At 42.4% G+C, this 24,041-nt stretch overlaps 1 protein-coding gene across 4 annotated transcripts in view; it reads left to right on the plus strand.

The window, feature by feature from the left end:
• The window catches only part of Cdc14a (cell division cycle 14A), a 166,842-nt gene that overhangs the window by 139,135 nt on the left and 3,666 nt on the right, over positions 1–24,041 (plus strand). For 2 of the 4 annotated variants that reach the window (XM_048352046.1, XM_048352045.1), the window contains exons 13-15: positions 599–646; positions 3,493–3,618; positions 4,509–5,010. In XM_048352046.1, the coding sequence (XP_048208003.1) occupies positions 599–646; positions 3,493–3,618; positions 4,509–4,932 (598 nt within the window). In that variant the 3' untranslated portion in view covers positions 4,933–5,010. Of the gene's footprint in view, positions 1–598; positions 647–3,492; positions 3,619–4,508; positions 5,011–24,041 lie in introns of those variants that run through there. The other 2 variants (XM_048352047.1, XM_048352048.1) reach the window with 2 other exon arrangements.

The raw sequence follows: 24,041 nt of genomic DNA on the forward strand, positions 1-24,041 counted from the left end.
GTATGCTATCCTTGAAGTCAAGGCTAGAGCTCTACCACTTCCAGCTCTTTTGCTGAGTTTAATTGGAGATAGTAGTCTCTCAGATTTTCCTGCTAGCCTGGCTTTGAATCTTGATCCTTAGATCTCAACCTTCTGAGTAGCTAGGATTATAGGTGTGAGCTATAGGCATGGCATCTGGCTCTGGGGTTTATTTTATCTATCTATCTATCTATCTATCTATCTATCTATCTATCTATCTATCTATCTATCTATTTTGCCAGTCCTGGGGCTTGAACTCAGGGCCTGGGCACTGTCCCCAAGTTTCATTTTGCTCAAGGCTAGCATTCTACCATAGCACCACTTCTGGCCTTTTCTGTGCATGTGGTCTTGAGGAATCGAACCCAGGGCCTCATGCATGCTAGGCAAGCACTCTACCACTAAGCCACATTCCCAGCCCTAGGGTTTATTTTAAAAAGTGGATAAATACTAATATGCACTTGGAAGGTTTTACTTTAGGCAAGCTAATCTTTTTGCTGATCTGACTACATATGCTGTTCTTTTTGCTTCTTTTTAAATGTGGGAATGTGCTGATGCTTGAGCACTTGTCTTTGGTCCACAGGTCCGATGATATGAAAGGGCACCCACGTGCAGTGTTCCAGCCATTCAGGTATGGTTACCAAGGCCAGCCTTGACTTTCTAGTACCTTGTACATACATGCTACCTTTTAGCTTATTTCCTAAGCCTCAACCTGAGGAAAATAGACCGTGAATATAGCTTTTCACTGTTTTATTTTGTGCTGGAGAATAGAGATGGAATCCATGGCTGTCTGCAGGCTAGACAATCTCCCTACCCTTGAGCTACAGCTTTTCACTTTGTAAATTTCTTCTTTTGTATTCCATATAGTTACAAAATGCTTTAGAATTATTATTTAAGTTTAACAATTTTTGATGTTGGTACTAGGGCTTGAACTCAGGGTCTGAACTCTGTCCTTAAGCTTTTTCACTCAAGGCTGGAGCTCTACCACTTTGAGCCACAGCTTTTAAGTAGTTCATTGGAGGTAAGAATCTCACAGACTTTCCTGCCTGGGCTGGCTTCAAACCTAGGTCCTCAGATCTCAGCCTTCTGAGTAGCTAGGATTACTGGTGTGAGTCACTGGTACCTGGCTCACATGTTTTATTTTTAATGCTTACCATTAAAAAGACAATTGTCTTTCTGGGTGGATGTCCAGGGCTGGGCGACTTTGGTGACAATGTCATATATTTTGGTGTGATATCTAGTAAATTCTTTTTGTTGTTGGTCATGGGGCTTGAACTCTAGGCCTGGGTGTTGTCCCTGAGCTCTTCAGCTCAAGGCTAGTGCTCTACCACTTAAGCTACAGTGCTATTTCCGGTTTTCTGGTGGTTAATTGGAGATAAGAGTCTCACAGACTTTCCTGCCTGGGCTGGGTTTGAACCATGATCCTCAGATTATAGGCCTAAGCCAACGGCACCCAGCTCTCACCTCCCTTTATTTCCTAGTTTTATTTCCTTCCCTGTCTTTTCCACTGTAGGAGGAAAGCTTTATATTCTTTTTTTTCTGGGAAAGAAGTATTTCTGCACTGGTACCAGGATTCAATGTGGTTCATGCTGACATCAGTAGAAGTGTTTAGCCAAGATTACTTTTCATTCATCTTTAGGTTTAGAATTGTCCTGTGAAGGCCATTCTGAGAGGGAGAGAAGTGGCTTCCCTTTCAGAATAGGTCCCTCTGAGAGCCAGAAACATATCCTTGAACAAGCTTTCCCAGCTCTATTTTTTTTTTTTTTTTTTTTTTGCCAGTCCTGGGCTTGGACTCAGGGCCTGAGCACTGTCTCCTTTTTGCTCAAGACTAACACTCTGCCACTTGAGCCACAGCGCCACTTCTGGCCTTTTCTATATATGTGGTGCTGGGGAATCGAACGCAGGGCTTCATGTATACGAGGTAAGCACTCTTGCCACTAGGCCATATTCCCAGCCCCCCAGCTCTATTTTGAGGCAAAACAAGCCTTTAATGTGCTATTAGGGGAGGTTGATAATCCAGGGAAATGTCCACAAGTCAAAGTGCCTTTCCCTAGTAGATAGGAAGACAAAGTCTAGCTAATGTCATGTAACTTGCCTAGGGCTAAATATTTTTGGTATTAGTATCTTGATTGAGACTTGGCTATCCAGGTTTGACCAATTTTTTTCCTTTTTGTCCATCTGGTGGGTGGGTGTTTATTGAGGGGCTAGTCAGGTGAAGGAAACAGACAAAAAATATCAGATGGGCCAGGCAGCTGGTGGCTCAGGAGGCTGAAATCTGAGAATATCTGAAGCCATCCCAGGCAGGAAAGGCCATGAGACTCTGGTCTTCAACTAAAATACCCATAAGGCTGGAAGTGGAGCTGTGGCTCAGGCACTAGAGCATTAACCTTGAGCAAAAAAGCTTAGGGACAAGCCCTGAGTTCAAGTCCCAGGACTGGCTTGCATGCCCACACGCACATGTATACACACACACACACACACAGAGCAGATATTTCCCTAAGATTCTGGATCTTTGAGGCCTTCAGTTCCTGGCTCATTTGCAGAGGACAGGAGTTTGAAGAAAATTTTTATAGAGAAGTCAATTTGCCTAGTGAATCTCCAGCTTGAAATATGATGTACAAGCTATGGTGGGAATATATAATGAAAGATATTACTTACCCTGCTTGAGAATTTAGGACAAGCTTGCTGTGTTAGTTAACAGCTGGTTGGGTGACTCAGGCAGGCTGTAGGGGTGTGTCAGGTGAAGGGTAGGGGTCAGAGGTGAGGCAGTGAGGGGATGATGCCCTGACAGGAACTAGCATATCAAAAGTGTGGGTGCAGTTCAGTCAGAAAACTCCAGGTGTTTTGTGTATTTGGAGTCCAGGTATCCAACAGGAAAGGATAGAGAGTAGGGCCTGGGTGGTTAGGCAAGTGTCAGATTTTGGCGATTTTGTGTTTTTAAGCCAAGCCAAGAATTAGGCTTTCTGAGCATCAAGGAATGGTTAACGTGGACAGGACATGATTCATGATTTTAGATTTCACTGAAGCTATTCATCATTGGAATGTAGGAATAAGGTTTTCAAAGATGGCCCTGGTAGGCAGGACAGACCTAAGGATGGCAGTCTGGAAAGGCAAGGATGGCTTAGAGTAGGACCTAAAAACCACCTAAAGCCCCAGTGGTAAGAAAAGGAAATGCCACCTATGGTCTGTTTGGAGTCTCAGCTCTGCCACTTGCCAGTGTGGCACCTTTGGATGAGGAACTAGTGCTTTGTACGTCCATCTTCTCCCTGTGCCATGCGTCAGCAGGACCAGCTCCCATGTGGACACGAGGAACCCCCCCTTGCAGGAGCACCCAGCAGCATTCACTGCTGTTCTCACTGTGGTTAGCATCTGTCACCATACCCTTGAGACTTATTTACCTTATCCTAGCTGAATATGCTGAATATCCTGCATACCACTGCTTTTTATGTGACACTGGGTTCATTTTTCACCCCAAAGATTATTAAGTACTTCCCCACAACCATCTGTGTCTGCTATGAAGACCCCCAAAGTGGCTTCGTCCCCTTCTGCAACGGCCAGGAGGATAACCCGAGGTTCTGTGACTTCAAGTTCTAGTAACAGAAGGTAACTTCCCCTCCCTTTCCCAGGGTGCTGGTTTCAGGTAAGGTGGTTAGGAGCAGCCAGTGCAGACCAGGGGGAAGGGGGAAAGCCCCAGATTGCGCTCTGATCCTCCAGGACTTTGGTTCCTAGCTCACTTGCCAGAGGGCAGGGATATGGGAATAATGTAGTTCATTCCATTTGTCTTGCGACTCTCCGGCAACTGGAGCACACATGTACAGACAATGATAAATGGTATTAGCAGGTCTCACCTGGTTTATTTAAACAGGTGAGAAGGAAAGTGGGCATGGTACATTCTGTGTCATGCGCTTGAGTAGGTGTTACATCATGTGCTTATGTCTGCTTTGTATCTCTTACCTCATACTTCATTTTTATTTATTTCCTGCCTCTGGGCGGGAAGATATCGAAGTATGCTTTTTTTGTTGTCAATCCTGAGGCTTGAACTCAGGTCCTGGACACTGTCCCTGAGTTTTTTTGCTCAAGGCTAGTTGCTCTGCCCCTTGAGCTACACAGCCTCTACTTCTAGCTTTTTTTGTGTGTGTGTGTGATTAGTGGAGATAAGAGTCTCATGACTTTTCTGCCTGGGCTGGCTTTGAACCGTGATCCTCAGATCTCAGCCTCCTGAGTAGTTAAGGTAATAGGCAGGAGGGGCCGCCTCTGGTCTTTTTCAACTGGGCTAGTCAGCGTCCTATTAGCCAGCGCCTTGGGGCTTGCTCGCCTGCTATCGCTGCCACTAGCGCCTACCGCCCAAGGCCAGCAAGGGCGGCAGCGCAGGCTGCCCGGGTCCGCCTCGTGGAAATCGTCTCCGAGTGTCTTGGAAGCGCCCACCGTGTGAGTGGACACCAGTATCTGTTTTCGTTTTCCTTTCCCCCTCTCTCCTTTGTTTTCCCATGCAGCTTTTCCATAAACTCCCGGCTTGCCAGTTCTCTAGGGAACTTGAACGCGGCCGTGGAGGAGCCTGAAAACAGGAAGACCTCGTCCCCCAGGACCAGCTTCTCCGGTGCCCCGACGCCGGCGCGCAACTACCCCGAGCTCAACAACAACCAGTACAACCGAGGCAGCAGCGGGGCCAACCTCAACAGCCACCTGGGGCCCTCCTGTGCCAAACCCGAGGACCACCCCGCCCTCCTCCGTCAGGCCTACACCGGCTTCTCCTCCCCCTCGGGGAGATTCCTGAGCCGCTCCATCCCTGTAAGTGTACACACCCAGGCCGGGGGCGCCCCGGACCCCGAATGCCCCGTGTATGCGCTGCCCGCCCAGCTGCCCGCCCAGCTGCGGCTGCCCCCGCAGCAATTCAATAGCGCCAAGGAAGCCTTCTGACCAGCCCTCCCGCGCTGCCGGCCCTCCAGTCTGCGGGCTCGGCTTCCAGTAAATGCCGATTTCAATCGGGCGCCCTCCTTCTGGCTTATTCTCCCCTCGCCTGTCTCAAGGGGTGTCTTTGACAAAGGAAACCCCATGTATCCACTCGTGGATGGGTGCCCCATGACTTGATTTTCAGTCAAATCACTGGAGTCAATGGATCCCCTGCCATCTCTTTTAGAGACAGGAAGCTCTCCAAACACATTTTACCACCCCTCCAGCCCCTAAAAAAATCTTTCTTTCTTTCTTTTTTTTGCCAGTCCTGGGCCTTGGACTCAGGGCCTGAGCACTGTCCCTGGCTTCTTTTTGCTCAAGGCTAGCACTCTGCCATTTGAGCCACAGCGCCACTTCTGGCCATTTTCTGTATATGAGGTGCTGGGGAACCGAACCCTTGGCTTCATGTATATGAGGCAAGCACTCTTGCCGCTAGGCCATATTCCCAGCCCCCTAAAAAAATCTTTATTTAGGTCACCACAATATCCTCATTTTATGTATTTGCTTGTTTACACTTTTTGAGTCTGGGGAATCAGTTCAGAGTTTTTTTGTACTTGCTAGGCAGGCTCTCTATTGTTTAAACCGTACCCACTCCCACCCCCCAAAAAAACAAAAAACAAAAACAAAAGCCAACCTTTTTTACTCTGACTAGTTTTTGAGATAGGACAACAGCCCAGGGTGACACGGTTTATAATCCTCGTGTATTTATATTTCCTGCTATGGCTAGGATCACAGGAGTGCACTACTATGCCCAATGTTAGTTCCTGAGATCTGGCTCACATTGAATGTTTTTGCTCAAGCTAGCCTTGAACTGGAATCTTTCCATTCTCAGCCTTCTGTGTTGTGTTTTTGTTTTTGTTTTTCCCCTCTTCAGTCGTGCAGCTGGAACTCAGGGTCTGGGTACCACTGTCCCTGAACTCTTTTAGCTCAAGACTAGCACTTGGACCCATACCTCCACTTCTATTTGTCTGGTGGTTAATTGGTGATAACAGCCTTACAGATTTATTGTCCTCGCTGGCTTTGAACCATGATCCTCAGATCCTCAGATCTCAGCATTATGAGTAGCTAGGATTTCAGGTCAGCCACCAGTGGCTGGTTTTCCTGTGTAGATATTTTTTTTGGGGGGGGGGGGCAGTCCTGGGGCTTGGACTCAGGGCCTACGCACTGTCCCTGTCTTCTTTTTTTGCTCAAGGTTAGCACTCTGCCACTTGAGCCACAGCACCACTTTTGGCCGTTTTCTGTATATGTGGTGCTGGGGAATTGAACCCAGGACTTCACGTATATGAGGCAAACACTCCTGCCACTAGGCCATATCCCCAGCCCTCCTCTGTAGTTTGGATGGCAGATGTACACTACCACGCCCAGCTATTGGTTGAGAACCTTTTGCTCAGGCTGGCCTTGAACCACCATCCTATTTTAGCTTCTCAAATAGCTAGAATTTCAGGTGTAAACCACTGGGGCTCAGGCAACTTTTCATGATTCATAATCCATGTTTGGGTACAATCTGTTAGCTAACCTCTTACACCGAATTACTTCAATATTTTGATTGCTTCAAAGGGCTTGGAGATCTATAGCATCTTGAATGTAGACTGGAGAGGAACAAGGGCAGATAGCAGAACAAGCTCTCACCTGTTGAAGAAGCAGGGAGTATAGTGGACACATGGGTTGTGTTCTGGGCGGGGTCAGGTCCTGTCCCTGAGAAGCCCCAGGTGTGCAGCTTCTGCACGCCGCAGTTCTTCAGCCATTGCTGGGAAAGGGTGCTGTTTGTTGGGGAAATGAAGGGAAGAGGGACAGTAGCCAGGGCTGTTGGTGACCCACCCAGCAAACCAATCATCTCATAGGTAATTCTTACTGGAACCCACTTTAGAAAATATGAGGGTTCCTTTTCCTTTTAATTAATTAGTTAGTTTGTTTTATTGTTTTGGAGCAGGTCCTGGGGCTTGAACTCTGGACCTGGGCACTATCCCTGAGCTTTTTTGCTCAAGGCTAGTGCTCTACCACTTGAGCTACAGTCCAGCTTTTTGATGGTTAATTGGAGATAAGACTGTCATGGACTTTTCTACACAGGATGGCTTCAAGTCTTGATCCTTAATCTCAGCCTTCTGAGTAGCTAGGACGAGAGTTGTGAACCATTACTGCCTAGCTGGGAATGCTTTTTAAAGTGAGAGTGCAGTGTGTGTGTGTGGGGGGGTGTAAAGTACATTGGACTGTATCACTCCCATCCCTACCTCACATCTCTTTTTAATTCCCCCCCCCCTTTCTATACTTAATCCTTTCTTAAGAGGAGTGTTAGCACATTTTTCTTTATCTGATTATATTTCCAATGTTTCTTATATTTATTTACTTATTTAGTTAGTTTTAGTCGTGATTCTAGGGCTTGGACTCAGTGCCTGGGTGTCGTCCTTTAGCTTTTTTTCTCAAGATTGGTGCTCTACCACTTGAACCACATATCTCTTCTGGATGTTTGGTGGTTACATGGAGATAAGAGTCTCATGGATTTTCCTTCTGGGGCTGGCTTCAAACCTCAATCCTCAAATCTCAGCCTCCAGAGTAGCTAGGACTACAGATGTGACCCATTAGCACTTGGTTCACTATTAGTTTAGATTCATTTGTGCATTACAGCCCCATGTTACTGCTTGCTCCTTAATGAGGTTCTAATCCTATTAGATGTGAAAGGATAATGTACGTAAAATTTTATAGTGATGTTTGCACATTATGCACCTTGCAATAGGGATTTAGTTCAGTTAATACTTTCACATCCTGATTGTGGATCAGCCTCTTTTTAAGAATAAATGCAGGCCTTTGCATTTCCAGAAACAATGAAGACCCAGATGTCTTGAAGATTTCCCAACTCAAGGCTTTTTGGATTATCCACATTTTTCCTCAAAGTCTGAATTGTTGTAGCTTGATGGGAGCTTGAAGAGGCTGAGGCTCTGCCTTTAAGGCTCTTCCATTTTCTTTGCTGGTAGGAGCATGGGGACATTCTTTACTCAAATAATCAGGCCTCCCAAAGATGTCTGTGCAACTTAAATTTGGTCTCACTCCATGGTTACTTCTTTCTTCTCTTCCTCTTCATATTCTCTCTTTTGGTTAGGAATAAGGTGATTTCCCAAAGACAATATAAAGTAAGAATCTATATGGGCAGGCTGGGAATGTGGTTTAGTGGTAGAGTGTTTGCCTAGCATGCATGAAGCCCTGGGTTCCATTCCTCAGTACCACATAAACAGAAAAGGCCAGAAGTGACGTTGTGGCTCAGGTGCTATAGTGCCTATCTGGAGCAAAAGAAGCTCAGGAACAGTGCCCAGACCCTGAGTTCAAGCCCCAGGACTGGCAACAACAACAACAACAACAACAACAAAAGGATATGTATGGATAGTTGCTGCTACTCTTCCTATCCCACTTCTCCTAAATTTGTGGTTTACTGTAAATAAGAGAATTTTAAAGATAGAATTGCCTACATGGCTGCCTTCATTCTCCCTCTTTAGCCCCCAGGATGTATTTCTGTGATGCACTCCCCTTCTTTTATTTTTGCCGTGAACCCTCCTACAAGGAGGGCTCCAGGGCTACCTCTGTTGAACAACTGCTGGAAGCTCAAATTGATGTGGAAATTTCCACTTTCTGTGGACCCAAGTCAGAGCTTGTGGTGAGCTTTCCTCTGTGGTCAAGTATAGCCTTTCTGATTTTTGTCTTAGCAAGATGGACTCTTCCTGGGGTATCTGAAGAGAAGCAATTTAGGATCTCTGAAGAGCTAGGACTGACTCCTTCAGCAAATATGTTTTACAAATCCTTAGGTAGGAAGATGAAGTCTGCCTGGTAATCTCTTCTCTGTACCTTTAAGAAAAACCCAGAAATTCTTAGGAGGTGAGGGTGATGGGTGTTTAGAGGGAGTCTAATATTTTAAAAGCTACAATTAGCATCTCTTTTGAAAGGTGCAATTGCTCTCTCATTTCTTGCAGCAGTTCAGCCCCCAGGAAAAATGTAAAAATGATTTCCTTGTTCTGTCATTAAATGCTTTAATGTGAGAAAACAGGAAGAAATGTTAAGGAATCCATGTAGTTGTGACAGAATGCTAAGAAATAGCCAGCTTTTAATGACCTTGGCCCTTCCACTCCTCTTGCTGACTCTGATGCCCAGTGCAACACAAGTTTTCACTTTTTGACCACTGATTGTAAAAAAAATTGATGTATTCCCTGACAGAGGAGTTGTCAAGTGCTTAAGAAATTAGGGACATGTGATTTGGGTGTAGGTGGGGTGGAAGTATTTTATTAAGTCAAAATTACTTGTGGTATCTGTCTTGAATATTTGGTATGTTATATTTTTATGACATTTTGCACTGAATTGCTATGCATCTTCGTTGTCCTCATCTGACCCCCAAGTCTGAGGTTCTGTCCTGGTTGCTTTCCCCCTAAGTTTTCTCATAACCAATCTTGATCTTAGTAACAGCACTCTGGATTTTCATGGTCCACTAGGCTCTGCGCTTTTGGAGCAAGGATGGACCCTCTGGTTTCCATGGTTACACATGCCTACATCTGGCCCGGAATAGGCAGTCAGTGGGTACTTGATGGTTAGATAAAGGATGGATGGAAGGCCGGGTTCTGGTGGCTCATGCCTATAATCCTAACTACTCAGGAGGTGGCCAAGATCTGAGGATCACAGTTCAAAGTTAGCCAGGGCAAGAAAGTCCTTAAAACTCTCTCCCCCCCCCACCCCCCGTCCTGGGCCTTGGACTCAGGGCCTGAGCACTGTCCCTGGCTTCTTTTTGCTCAAGGCTAGCACTCTGCCACTTGAGTCACAGCGCCACTTCTGGCCGTTTTCTGTATATGTGGTGCTGGGGAATCGAACCCAGGGCTTCATGTATACGAGGCAAGTGCTCTTGCCACTAGGCTATATCCCCAGCCCCCATATCCAATTAACCACCAGAAATCCAGAAATAGCACTGTGGCTCAAATGGTAGAGCTCTAGCCTTGAGCTCAAGAGCTCAGGAACAGCACTAGGCCCAGAGTTCAAGCCCCACGACCAACCCCCCTTTCCCCCCCAAAAAAGATGTATGTATGTTTAAATGAATGAATATGGAAAGAAGCATTACTTCTAATTTGAAGATAAAAAACATTGGAGGTCTAAGAAGTTATATTACCTGCCTAAGAACGAACTGTAAATATGCAGCAGAACCATGATTTGATCATAGATTAATCTAACCTGAGAAGGTGTATTTATTTGATTATATATATGTCATCAATATACTGTTACAAATATTTAAACATAAAAGGCAACTCTATAGGGTATCTTTTTTTTTTTTTTGTCAAGGAAGGTTAAGGAAAATTCTGAAGATAGTGTCATGTTTTTGTTGGGCTTTGGAAGAGGAATAGGAGCCTGCAAGGTAAATAGTGACAAACGTAAGACGTGGAGGAGTTGCCATACTATGAATTGAGAAGAGAAATAATAGAGGCCCAGCTTCATGCGGCTGTCCTTGTGTAAATGCTGTTGTGTATTCAGCAACTTTTCTGGGTTTCATTGTATTGCTATGACTAAATAATCAAATATAGCTACTAATGCTAAGTGGATGTTATGAATTTTTAAATCATTTTTATAAATTGTCACTAACCTAAGGCACTTTTTTAAATAACACTCAAACATGAAGCCTTGTCAGATATTGTCCTGATATTAAGAATATATATGTGGATCATGAGTTACAAGGTTAGAAGGAATTTTTTTTGTTTGTTTGGAATCTGTGTTGAAATTCATGTTAATCTTGCTTTATGGGAACAGCCTTTTAGAACAAGTGTCTATTGTCTTGATATTGGAGGATTAGCTCCTGGAAGCTATTTTGGATATCACATATCAAAAAATTTTTAAAATCAAGAGGACTAAACAAATTATAGTAGTCTGTATTGGGATTTGTTATTTACGCCTATTTTAATCTTTTCAGATGCTTCCAAGAATATTCTTTTGAAGGCTATGGGTTGTGAGGTCGATGGCATTTATTATTTGTCTTCTCTAGTCTCTCTGTTCTCATCCCCTTTGTTGGGTTGTCACTTTGATGATCTTCCTAAGTCAGTCTCTTTACACCTCAAGTTTGTACTTTGGAGCTGTCCTACATTTTCTATAAAGGGTCAGATGGCAAGTATTTTTGGTTATGTGTCCTTACTATTCAGCTTAACACATAAATGAAAGGGTGTCTATGTTCAATAAATTTTTCTTAATAGGCTGGAGAGGTAACTCAGGGACAGAGTGCTTGCCGAGTTCAATCTGCAGTGCCACAAAGAATTTTTAAAAATGGCTCATGTCTGTAGTTCTAGCTACTTAGGCTGAAATTTGAGGACCATGGCTCGAATCCAGCGCAGGCAGGAATGTGAGACTCTTAAATGACCCCAAATGTGGGAAATGGAGCTGTGGCTCAAGTGGTAGAGTGAAAAAGCTCAGGGACAGTGCTCAGGTCCTGAATTCAAGCCCTAGGACTGGTACACACATACACAAAAGATATGAATAGAAGTAGGCAAGTGTGCTGGATTTGAGCAATAGGCTGTGTTTTGCTGGCCCTTGCTTTAAAGCATTGCTAAATAATACTGATTTCAGTGACATATTCACCTGTTCAGAAATCCGTGATAGGCTAATTCTGGAATGATCCTTCTGAATTCCATGGTGAGGCTCTCAGGCCTTCTGTGCTGTTTCCTGATGTACCTATGCACCTGCATTGACCCCGTTGTCCCCTGAACACTGTGTTCCCTTACCCTCTTCCTGCCCTGTACCTACTCTTGTTCCTGGCCTTGGGAAAGGCCTTTGTGGCAATTCCCCTGCCTGCTTAAGTAACTTCTCCTCTTTAAAGGCATCTATCCTCATCTTTCTCCTCTGTGAAGCTCTTTCCAATAAAAGGAACCCTCCCAATATTTTAGTTTTTGACTTCAGTTCCCATGGATGGGGCGGGGGGGGGGGGGTATTTATTTATTTATTTATTACCAGTCCTGGGCTTGGACTCAGGGCCTGAGCACTGTCCCTGGCTTCTTTTTGCTCAAGGCTAGCACTCTACCACTTGAGCCACAACGCCACTTCTGGCCATTTTCTATATATCTGGTGCTGGGGAATCAAACCCAGGGGCTTCATGTATATGAGGCAAGCATTCTTGCCACTAGGCCATATTCCCAGCCCAGTACTTTGTTTTTATTGGCATAGAGTATTGCTATTTTAGATGTGGACATTTGTTTATATGTTGCTTTTGTGTATGTGTTGTCTATGTATGTCCATATGTATCTCTTAATTTTAAACTTACAATGTATAGATATTTCCTTTTTGGGGGGGGTGGTATTTGGGGAGTGTGAACTCAAGGCTTTGTAATTGCTAGCCAGGCCCTCTACCACTAGAGTTATACTACTAGCCCTTTTCTTGCCCTGGTTATTTTTTAGATAAATTCATTTTTTGCCTGGCCTAGTCTGGACTGAGATCCTCTTCTTGTCGTAATTGGGATGATGGTACACACTAGCTTTTTCTCACAGAAGTTGTTTACAAACTTGTTCACTCAATCTAGGCTTGAACCATAGTTCCTGCAGTCTCAGCCTCCCAAATAGCTGGAATGACAGGCATACACCACTGTGACCAGGTATTGCTGAAATGAGGGTTTCGGGAGCTTTTTGCTCTGGTTGGCCTGGAATTGTGACCTTTTTACACTCTGCCTACTAAGGAACTGTCATTATAGGTGTGAACCACTGACTAGAGCTGAGCTCAGGAAATTCTTTTGGATTTAATGATTTCTAAAGTATTAGTAGATACAGAAAGTAATAAAACAATTAAGATCATCATTTGAGTTAAAGCTGGAAGGATAGTTGAATTGAAAGATGATGTACTTCCTACTTTACCTTAGCATTTCTAAACCATAGTTGAGTTTGGCTTAAATACAGGTCTCTGTTCCCACAGTAGTGGCCTTGCTTATACTCAGTCCACTAGGGCTGGCCTGTGGCTGTGAGGGTTGTGGTTGGATTCTCCATTCCAAATTTTCTCACTGTATATACATAGTGTACTTTGAACAAATTCACCCCTTCCACCACACTCCCATTCCTCTCCCTTTTATTCAAACAATAAATTTGGTGTTTTTCATTCTGCTATCTCTGTGTGTGTGTGTGTGTGTGTGTGTGTGTGTGTGTGTGTGTGTGTTTCTATCTACCTGTGAAACTCCTTTCATCCTTTTTGCTTCTTTATGTCATTTTCTTTTCTCCTAAATTTTATTTTTAAATAAATCATTATTATCTATTGCTTTGGTAATCATGTGCTTATTCACAAAGATTTAAGATATAAAATTAAATAAATACCATATGTAAGATAAAGAGATGGTGACAGTTTATTGTTTGAAAAAAAGGGAGAGAAATGAGAGTGTGGTGGACGGGGTGAATTTGTTCAATGTACACTGTGTGTATATGGAGATATCACCATGGAAACCCTCATGTTATGAATGTATGTTCATGTTATAAATGTAAATTTATTAAATCTTCATGAATCAATCTATTTCTTTAATTGAGAATTAGCTTCTATATTTAATGGTGAGGATTACTGCTGCCTTTTCTAATCTCTTGACATTGATTTAAAAAAAAAAACCTTTCCTCTTTCTTTTTCCTAAGCTTTGGATTTGCTATGAGTTTTTAGTGGAGGGAAACTTAATAGTCATCCTCAGTATTGACCACATGTTTGGCAATTGTTCAACACTGTGGTTCTTTTGTTCTCTTACTGGATTTGGGATTTTTTTTTTACATGACAACTAAAACTTCAAATTGTTTTGAAATTAACAGAGTTCAACTGATGCCTTTAAATTGCATAGTAGCTGTTTCATACACAGTGTATTCACAAATATACTTAACTATAACTTAACTTTCTGACTTTAAGTGGTGATTTACATTAATTTTTTGGGTTGAGCCTCTCAGCTATTTTTATTTCCCCATTTGAAAGCACTTTTCAAACACAAAGCTTGCTTTTGGTGATAAGGTTGAGCAGAAATATGTAATGAAAGTTCATTACTCAATATCGTAGTTCTTATATATCAATAATACAACTAGAAAAAAAGTTATGTTTTTGTTTTTTTGTCAGAAGATTAAAAAGAGTAAGTACTTTGTGTGTGTCTGTGCACGCGCATGTGTGTACGCATTTGTGTATGCATGTGTCAGTATTAGGGTTTGAACTCAGGGCTTGGGTGCTGTCCCTGAACTTTTGTGCTCAAGGCTGGCACTCTACCACCACTACCAATGGAGCCACAACTCCATTTCTTTTTCTTTCTTTCTTTCTTTCTTTCTTTCTTTCTTTCTTTCTTTCTTTCTTTCTTTCTTTCTTCCTTCCTTCCTTCCTTCCTTCCTTCCTTCCTTCCTTCCTTCCTTCCTTCCTTCCTTCCTTCCTTCCTTCCTTTCTTTCTTTCTTTCTTTCTTTCTTTCTTTCTTTCTTTCTTTCTCTCTCTCTCTCTCTTTCTCATCTGTCTGTCTGTCTGTCTGTCCCTCCTTTATTCTTGGTAGTCAATTGGAGATGAGTCTCATGGACTTTCCTGCTCAGGCTGGCTTTGAATGGTGATCCTCAGATCTCAGCCTCCTGAGTCGTGAGGATGACAGGTGTGAGCCACCAGCACCCAGTCTAAGTACTTTTTATAGGCATGTGAAAGCTTGTCCAATTAAAAACACTTTATGTAGTATAGTCTACGTCTCTCCTGAGCTCAGTGTTACTTCAGTAGGAACTAGCAAGCCATGGTCTTCCACCTGATGAAACGTTCCATGAAGGCGTCATCTGCCTTTACTATTCTGGTCCCTGTCTTTGTGTCTTGGCACTGCTGTCAAAATCCACTTAAAATACCAGTCTCCTTATGTAAGGCTTTGTTAAAAAAGCTTATTGGGGGGGGGGCTGGGAATATGGCCTAGTGGCAAGAGTGCTTGACTTGTATACATAAAGCCCTGGGTTCGATTCCCCAGCACCACATATATAGAAAACGGCCAGAAGTGGCGCTGTGGCTCAAGTGGCAGAGTGCTAGCCTTGAGCAAAGAGAAGCCAGGGACAATGCTCAAGCCCTGAGTCCAAGACTGGCCAAAAAGAAAAAAAAAAAAAAAAAAAAGCTTGTTGGGTTGTAGAATAAAACGAATTATCACGAGATTTTTCTTTTTCCTTGAGATTCTCTCCTAGCACCACAGCATGTCTAAATAGTGGTTCATTATCATTGATCTGGCTAGACTCAGTGTGTGCTTTCAATTGTAGGGCTGCTAGAATATTCTTAGCTAATATCTTTTTGGCTATTTCTTCTCTGCCTTTCCTTCACCTTCTTTTTAAAATTCTCCCTAAACTTGGAGCTTTTTGCTCTGTTCTATGTATGTCTTCCCTTTTAATATATCATTGTAATTCTTGAGGTTTACCTATATTCTGATTGAAGTCTTTCTTTGGTTTTCCAGTTTACTATCTTTTAATAATAGTTCAATGATCACATCTTTCAGCATTTCTAAATATATATATATATTTTGTGTTAGCCATTTGTCCTAATTGGGGCCAACTTTGTTTTGCTTCATGATTTTGTGTTCTTTGGGTGTTATTTTCCAGGCTTTGCATCTTGAATACCTCAAGCAATACATTGTTTTGGTATTTTAGTTTGTAGATGTGTACTAGATATGAGAAGTTTTTGTTTCTGTTCTAATGTTGTCCTCACATCTACTGACCTTTTTTAGTTTGACTTTTATTTTTGATTGACATATCAGACTTACACATACTTATGGAGTACAGTGTGATGGTTTTGCCCTGTAATAATCCCACCTTGATAACTGCCATGGCTTTAACTTTAACCCTTTATTATTTCTTGTGGGCTCTACCTCTAGTTTGTTCAGTCTAAATAATCCAGGCTATTTTATCTCTTGGTGAGCTGAGACCATACTTGTTTCTCAAGCAACAATAGCATCTCAGTACAGGCTGTGTCTAAAGTCAGTGGTTACAGCTTCTGTCAGCTTCCTTATGCAGCTAAGAGAACCTCATCTTAGCTCTGATGTCAGGCCTGGCCATCCTGCCGTATATCCACAGCATTAGCCACCAGGTCGCCTCTCCTAGTTCCCTGCTCTGCAGTCAGTGGCTTGCCACTGGGTCTCAGTGTGTTTTTAGGTCACAGCGATAATGCTTTGGAGGTCCTACTGCAATGTTTCATTCTCTCTCATCTTGAAGAAACATTTATCCAAAGAGAGGATAGTTTGGATTGTGTTTTCAGTTCTAGCTTCATCTGAAGTAGGCCTGTACCTTGCTATTTTAGGCCTTTTTGAACCTTCCCACCAGCTATGCAAGCTCAATTCTCTCTACTCCCAGATTACTGACCTCTAGCTTCTGCCAGGCAGGCTCTTAGTGTTCTCGAACGTGTCCTGTCCTCCATGCTGTTTTCAGCCTTTCCCCCCTCCTTCCCTTTGCTTTTCAAACTCTTTCTTCCCCATCAGGGGCTGGCTGGGGCTCTGACTTACTCTGCGCCACCACTGGAGTAGATCCCTGCTCACGTTTTCTGCCTCTCTCAGTCATCTGATCTTGCTCACTCCTGTTTTATTGTGAACCCCTTGCCTAATGGTTGTAGACCCTGGGCCCCTTTCTGAATAGACTAGTCACCTTGAAGTAAGAAACATCAAGTTAGAAAATGTGATTGCTTCTATTTTGATATCCCACAGTGTCTAAGATGGGCTGTATTTGCCATTGTGGATTTATTTTAACTTGTCTTTTCTAATATTGAATAGCTTATTTTATTTCTTGCAAAAATTAGAAATTTGCTTGTGTGTGTGTATGATGATCCTTATTGCCATCCCCTCTCAGACACAAGCAGACATTTATGTGGGTGTGCATTGCACATGCTTGTGCAAACCAGCAGACACCGTATGCACATTCCTTGAGAAGTCTCTGGATTTGTCTCTCACAGTCTTTGGATTGTGGCACAGGTTCTGTGTGATAATGAACTGCTCAGTGGTTGATACATGGGGATGGAGGCGAGAATTGTTTTATCCACAGAAGCAGATGTTTCTCTATCTTGGGGAGAGCAGTATGAAACCCCCCCCCCCCTTAGCCTTCTGACTGAAAAAGCAATAAACAAAAGAGCAAGCCTCCACTTGAAAGAAAGAAAATCTGAACCCATTTAACCTGGGTTCCACCCCCATTTACTCTTGAGTACAAAATGCTTACTTTCTGGTGGTTCTCTCTCTCTCTCTCTCTTTTTTCCAGGTCCTGGGCCTTTAACTCAGGGGCTTAGGCACTGTTCCTGAGCTTCTTTGCCACTTCTGGCCTTTTCTGTTTATGTAGTACTGAGGAATTGAACCTAAGGCTTCATGCATGCTAGACAAACACTGTACCATTAAGCTACCTTCCCAGCCAGTTTCCAAATTTTTAAGGCTAAGATATTCTGATTGCTTACTAGATGCCCTGATTGAACACTTTTTTTTTTTTGTTTGTTTGTTTGTTTTTTTTGGTGCCAGTCCTAGGGCTTGAACTCAGGGTCTGGGTGCCATCTTTTAGTTTTTTCTGCTCAAGGGTGGTGCTTTACCACTTGAGCCACAGCTCTACTTCCAGATTTTTGGTAGTAAATTGGAGATAAGAGTCTCACAAATTTCCCTGTCTGGGTTGGCTTTAATCACGATCCTCCCATCTCAACCTCCTGAGTAACTAGGTTTACAGATGTGAGTCACCAGTACCCAGCTGGTTCCTAAATCTTTAAGACTAAAAGGCACAAGGTGTGTTCTGCGTGTTTGCTAGATGCCCTGATTCAACACCTTTGCTTTTTTCAAACACATCATCCAATAATATGAAGATCTTTTTTTTTTTTCCTGTCACTACCATTATCAGATCCCCTTCATTCCTTGAGGATTTTTGCTTATACTTGTTAGCTGCAGGTCTACTGCTCAGCATTCTGGAGAACTAACATTTTCCTAATCATTACCATCATCAACAGCCATTTATTGAGTCCCTCCAATGGACATGATGGTACTTGATGCATATTATTTTTCTATTCACTTGGAAGTTTATCCAATAGAACTAATTGTGGAGGAAATTGCTTCCATAATCCTGCAAGACTCCCCTCAGACATTCTGCCCCTGCCCCTGACTTTGCTGTTTCTTTTGTAGCTTACTTAGTCATTTTTGCTTTCCTTGTCCAACATTTCCAGCACATGTGGATGTTCTGTAGTCATTTCATTATCAGCCTCTAAAGTTAGATCATTCCCTCCATGTCTTGTATTAACTGACTGTTGGGGGAAAAATTACATAACTTTGTCAATTGGTTCCATTTTAAACATGTTTTTTATTTACTTAGCCAACCAGTGCTTATTATTAGTTTACTCCTTTCTCTTTGTCTCCCCTTTCCTCTCCCTACACTGGCAATTCCAAAACTTAGAAAAAAAAAATTCTTCCTCAGTGGTACTTCTCCCAACCTTGAGGGCCTGTTGACCTTGTGTTGAAATCTGCTGAGAAAATAGAATTTATCAGAAGTAATTTCCTTTAACTTACCTCGTCTCCACCTCAAGGTTTTTCTGAATCTGACTCATCCTTTTTTTCTTTCTTTTTACTTAAAAAAAAACCTTGCTCTTTCCCAATAGTAACTCCTTATCTGCCTTGTTCTTTTCAAACACTTCAGGAAGTTGTCCATCCACTTCCTTCCTCTCATCTCTTCAGTCTTCTCACCTGCAATCATGAATTTCCACGGGCTGGGCAGGTGGGGAATGTGCGGAGTTCTCCCTAAGTCCTGATTTTTTAATTCACTCAATCATCCAAGATAGAAATTTGGAATTATCTTCAATAGACTCCCTTTTCCTCTGCCACAACCATTATCACTAAAGTCCCTTCATTCTTACCACTTCTATGCTAGTTGAAGTATTTATGAACTATTAAATAGCATGTGTATATGCTATATATAGTGTGTGTCAGTATGTGTGTGTTTGTGTATGCATGTGTGTGCTTGTACTGGGGATTGAACTCAGGAACCTGAGCTGTTGCTTGGCTTTTTTGTTCATAGCTGGAGCTCAGCAACTTGAGCTACACTTCCAATCCACTATTTTGATGGTTAACTAGAGATAGTTTCATGGACTTTTCTGCCTGGGCTGGCTTTGAACCTCAGTCCTCATATAGCGTCCTGAGTAGCCACTAGCACTTGGATTAAATCAAACATCTGTGCTTTCCCCATTCTGCATTGCTTGCCATTAATCTCTCCTATATCAGTGTTAAATCCCTCAGTGAGTGCTGACCCAATCCTTTTCATATGTGCCATTGTTTAGTGGATCCACTCTGCCTAGAGGTCCAATCTGGAGCTCTTGGCTTGCCACCCAAGGTTCTTTCGCTCCTTTCTAACATTGGACCCTGGCATCTGGAGTGCCACACCCATCTTGAGCTGAACCTAGGCATGTGTAATTCACTCTGCCTTTCCTCCTTTGCTTGGTTTTATGTTCCTTGGCCTGACTTAGTACTTACTTTTTATTTTGGGGGATACCAAGGTTTGAACACAAAGTTTTGCACTTACTAGACTTGCTAGCCCAGCTGATGTTCTACCATTTGAGCAGCACCTCCAGCCCTGCTTTTTTGTGCCAATCCTGGGGCTTTAACTCCTGGCCAGGACACTGGCCCTTGTCTTTTTTTGCTCAAGCCTGGCACTCTACCACTTGAGCCACAGTTCCATTTCTGGGTTTTTTGGTAGTTAATTTGAGATAAAGTCTTACGGGCTTTCTTGCCCGGGCTGGCTTTGAACTGTGAGCCACAGATCTCAGCCTTCTGAATAGCTAGGATTACAGGTGTGCGCCACCAAAGCCTGACTAGTAGTTACCAGTTACCTTTGGGGAAGCATATTATGACTCTCCTGGGACTTGTTCACACATCTGTCACTGGTATTATAGTCCACTGTGCAGACTCTCTTCTGGTGGCTCTGAAGCTTTGCAGAAATGTCCTTGCTTGCCAACGTTTTATAGTATAGTAAATGGCTAAAAAGTACTTATTGAACTAAAGGTTGGGTCAAATATTAAGCTAAAATGATTAGGAGTCCCTATGTGATTGCTAGCATCTGAAGCCCTAGCAGCAAGCCAACTTTTCAGTTTTAGTTCTAATATATAGTAATCTGGAAGTTGTGTTAGTTTTTCTTCTTCTAGAAATTTGGCTTTACTAAAATAAGAGAAAATAGATGTATACCAAGCTTGCATCAATATAATTTTCGTGCTCACATGAACTGAAAACACTCAGGTAGCAGTTGGCTGAGTCAAGCCGGGTGTCAGCGATCTGTCATCTCACAATTGAGCTCTTTGTGATTGTTGAAAAGCATATATTAAATTCTCTCAGGAAAAAAAAAGAATCTATTAAAAACCATGTAGGAAGGGGAAAGAAAATTTTACATAGCATTTTAATTAACCAAAATTGGCTTTTTATATCTCAATGCATCTCTGAAATGCATTGGGAACACAGGAGCAGTGTACGCGTTCATTTCAAAAGTTGATTTATTAGCCCTTTTGTTTGTATTCACATGATGTCCTTAAAATCTCATGCAGCTATGTTTCCTCCAGTGTTACTGGAGAAGTATGTATTATATAAGCAGAAGGAAATAGTTTAAGTGTTGAGAAACCACATTTGCAGAAATATGTATCAACACACATAATTTGCATGTTAGTTCTTAATCAATAATACAAAACTGGGAGAGACCCAGGAGTATAAAGGCAGTTATAGGTAAATCATATTTTCCCCAGTGTTGCATTTGTTCACAATACTGTTCATATACTGGAGCTATTATAAATTCCCATATCACCAAATATGTATTTTTGCCTTGATCACATTAAAACAAACTTTTTGTTTAAGTGTGTTTGTCTCTGTAGTTAAAACTCACACAAGAGATAACCAGTAGAACTATTGTTTCTTCTTTAAGGGACTTGAAAAAAAAGGGAATTATAGCAAAGAGGAAAAAACAATCAGTATGGCAAAAGTCCATGATGATTTTGAGACAGGATTTTGACCTAAGAGGATGCTAACTTTCCAGGCTCCTATGTCCTTCCTTCACATGACTTGAACATTAGTTTTCATGATTCATTTTCTTTTTTCTTTTTTCTTTTTTTTGCCAGTCCTGGGGCTTGAACTCAGGGTCTGAGCACTTCTTTTTGCTCAAGGCTAGCACTCTACCACTGGAGCCACAGCACCGCCTCCAGCCTTTTCTGTTTATGTGGTGCTGAGGAATCGAACCCCGGGCTTCATGCATGCTAGAGAAGCACTCTACCACTAAGCCACATTCCCAGCCCCTATTTTCTTTTTATGTGCCAGTCCTGGGGCTGGAACTCAGGGCCTAGGCACTGTCCCTGAGCTTTTTGTTCAAGTCTAGTGCTCTGCCACTTGAATGAACTGCATCTTTTGGCCCTTTGCTGGTTAATTAGAAGTAAGAATCTCATGGACATTCCTACCTGGTCTGGCTTTGAACTGCCATCCTCAGATGTGAGCCACTGGCAGCTGGCACTTTATTCATTTTCTGACAAAGATGGTGATCTTTTCTTCATCCTTCACAATTTACCCTAACTGGCCAACTTACAGTTTTATCTATCTATCTATCTATCTATCTATCTATCTATCTATCTATCTATCTATCTATCTATCTATTTATTTATTTTTGGCCAGTCCTGGGCCTTGGACTCAGGGCCTGAGCACTGTCCCTGGCTTCCTTTTTGCTCAAGGCTAGCACTCTGCCACTTGAGTCACAGCGCCACTTCTGGCCGTTTTCTGTATATGTGGTGCTGGGGAATCGAACCCAGGGCCTCATGTATAAGAGGCAAGCTCTCTTGCCACTAGGCCATATCCCCAGCCCCTACAGTTTTATTTATTAACTGTCAGTACACTACCTATGCTTATAATTATTACAAAGTTTTCTACCATGGTTAAGTAACTGGGCATTTGTAAAAAGAAATATCTCTAGAGAAGCCAAAAATTTAAAGTTAATACCTGCCCAAAGCAGACTATAGAAAATTTGCAGAACAATAAAATTTTCTTCATCTCCTTGCCTAACATTTTGCATTATGTCAAATCAGCTTTCAGGGAAAAAGACTTCCTGATAGTAGCTTTTATTTTGACTTTTTTTTTTTTTTGAGGCAGCAAGTATTAAGGAAATTTTATCCCATTTTCCAGGTTGAATATTGCTGTTACTATTCTTATAGCCTTCATATTAATTATGTATAACCACAAGAAATTTGATCACTCACTATAACTCTGTGAAAATACTGTCAAAATGAATTTAGTATTTTATCTGAAAACTTAGTTTCTTTTCTTTTTTTTTTTTTTGGCCAGTCCTGGGCCTTGGACTCAGGGCCTGAGCACTGTCCCTGGCTTCCTTTTGCTCAAGGCTAGCACTCTGCCACTTGAGCCACAGTGCCACTTCTGGCCGTTTTCTGTATATGTGGTGCTGGGGAATCGAACCCAGGGCCTGAATGTATACGAGGCAAGCTCTCTTGCCACTAGGCCATATCCCCAGCCCAGTTTCTTAATTATGTAAACAAGCACTAGGTTTTACAACCCCAAATCACAGGGCCATTTCCAATGTCATTGCCATTTTTCTTTGTACATTAGATACATTCATATCAATGAGTATGGTAACAGCAACAAAAAAATTGGCCCAGTGGAATTAAAACATTAACTAGACTATTTAAGTGTGGTTGTCCTTAGAAAGAAAATTTCTTTTTTAATGTAGAATATCTCTGAAAGTACTTTTTGGTTTAGTCTAGATGAAAGTGATTTGAATGTGTGATCTCTGTCATGTAATAAGTGTTACATCTTTCTGTAATTTAATTTTTTTGCTGTTGATGTTGTTCTCCTGGGATGACAGCCTGTCTCATGGTGTTTGTTTGACCCTTTTGTTAGGCTGAGCAGGAACATTGGACTGCAATGTGTGATTGTCGCAGGACAAATGCTAGAAGATGATTTGCAGTGTTGCAAGGGTTAGCACTTTAGAGCCAGACTCATAGGCTTCAAACTCTGACTGTAGTATTTCCTAGTTGTGTGACCTGCCATGCTTTGTATCTCAGTTTCTTCATCTGTGAAATGAGTCGCATGGAATATTTAATGATGACTACATACATATAAGAGGTTTGGAGCTGTGTTTCACATATAGCAATCACTCCATAAATATCTGTCTCGGAATAAAAGACCTACAATCTATTTTTAATGAAATCAACTGCACTTGTGACATTACTTTTCAAATACAAAGTGTATTTGTATTCTTACTATACTATTAAAAGGCTCCTAACTGGCTATTGTCTTTTCCAGAATATTAGTGTGGGTTAAGTATTGCTTATTCAAAAATGCTTGTGTCTGGGAGTGTTTTGATTTTTGGACTATATTCCAAGCCATTAGTTCCTCCCATTTAAATGACTTGAATATTAAGACATTACTTCATTCATTTGATATCAAGAATGTTAATATTACCTTTTATGTGTATTTGTATTTACATAATGAGTTCTGTTGGGGGAGGCCCTCAGTTTAAACTTGAATTTCATTTATGTTTCATATATTTTTGTTTGTTTGTTTGTTTTGTTTTTTGGCCAGTCCTGGGCCTTGGACTCAGGGCCTGAGCACCTTCCCTGGCTTCTTCCCGCTCAAGGCTAGCACTCCGCCACCTGAGCCACAGCGCCCCTTCTGGCCGTTTTCCATGTATGTGGTGCTGGGGAATCGAACCGAGAGCTTCATGTGTAGGAGGCAAGCACTCTTGCCACTAGGCCATATTCCCAGCCCTCATATATTGTTTTTATGCATAGCCTGAAAGTAATTTGTGTGTATATGTGTGTGTGTGTGTGTGCGCGTGTATCCATGGTTTGAATTATGGACTGAAGTGCTGTCCCTGAGGTTTTGATCTCAAGGCTAATGTTCTACCACTTGAGCCACAGCTCCACTTCGTGCCCTTTTTTGGGGGGGGGCAATTAATTAGAGATAAGAGCCTCAAGGGCTTCCCTGCCCAGGCTGGCTTTGAGCTGCAATGCTCAGATCTCAGCATCCTGAGTGGCTAGGATTACAACACCTGGCATTGAAGGCGATTCTATGCAGCATTCTGAGTGCACCTGTGTGTTGACTGTGACCTGTCCCATGATGTTCGGAGTGGAATTTTCCACTGGTGGCCTCATG

The sequence above is a fragment of the Perognathus longimembris genome, chromosome 7 (assembly GCF_023159225.1).
Source record: "Perognathus longimembris pacificus isolate PPM17 chromosome 7, ASM2315922v1, whole genome shotgun sequence".
NCBI classification, from domain to species: Eukaryota; Metazoa; Chordata; class Mammalia; order Rodentia; family Heteromyidae; genus Perognathus; species Perognathus longimembris.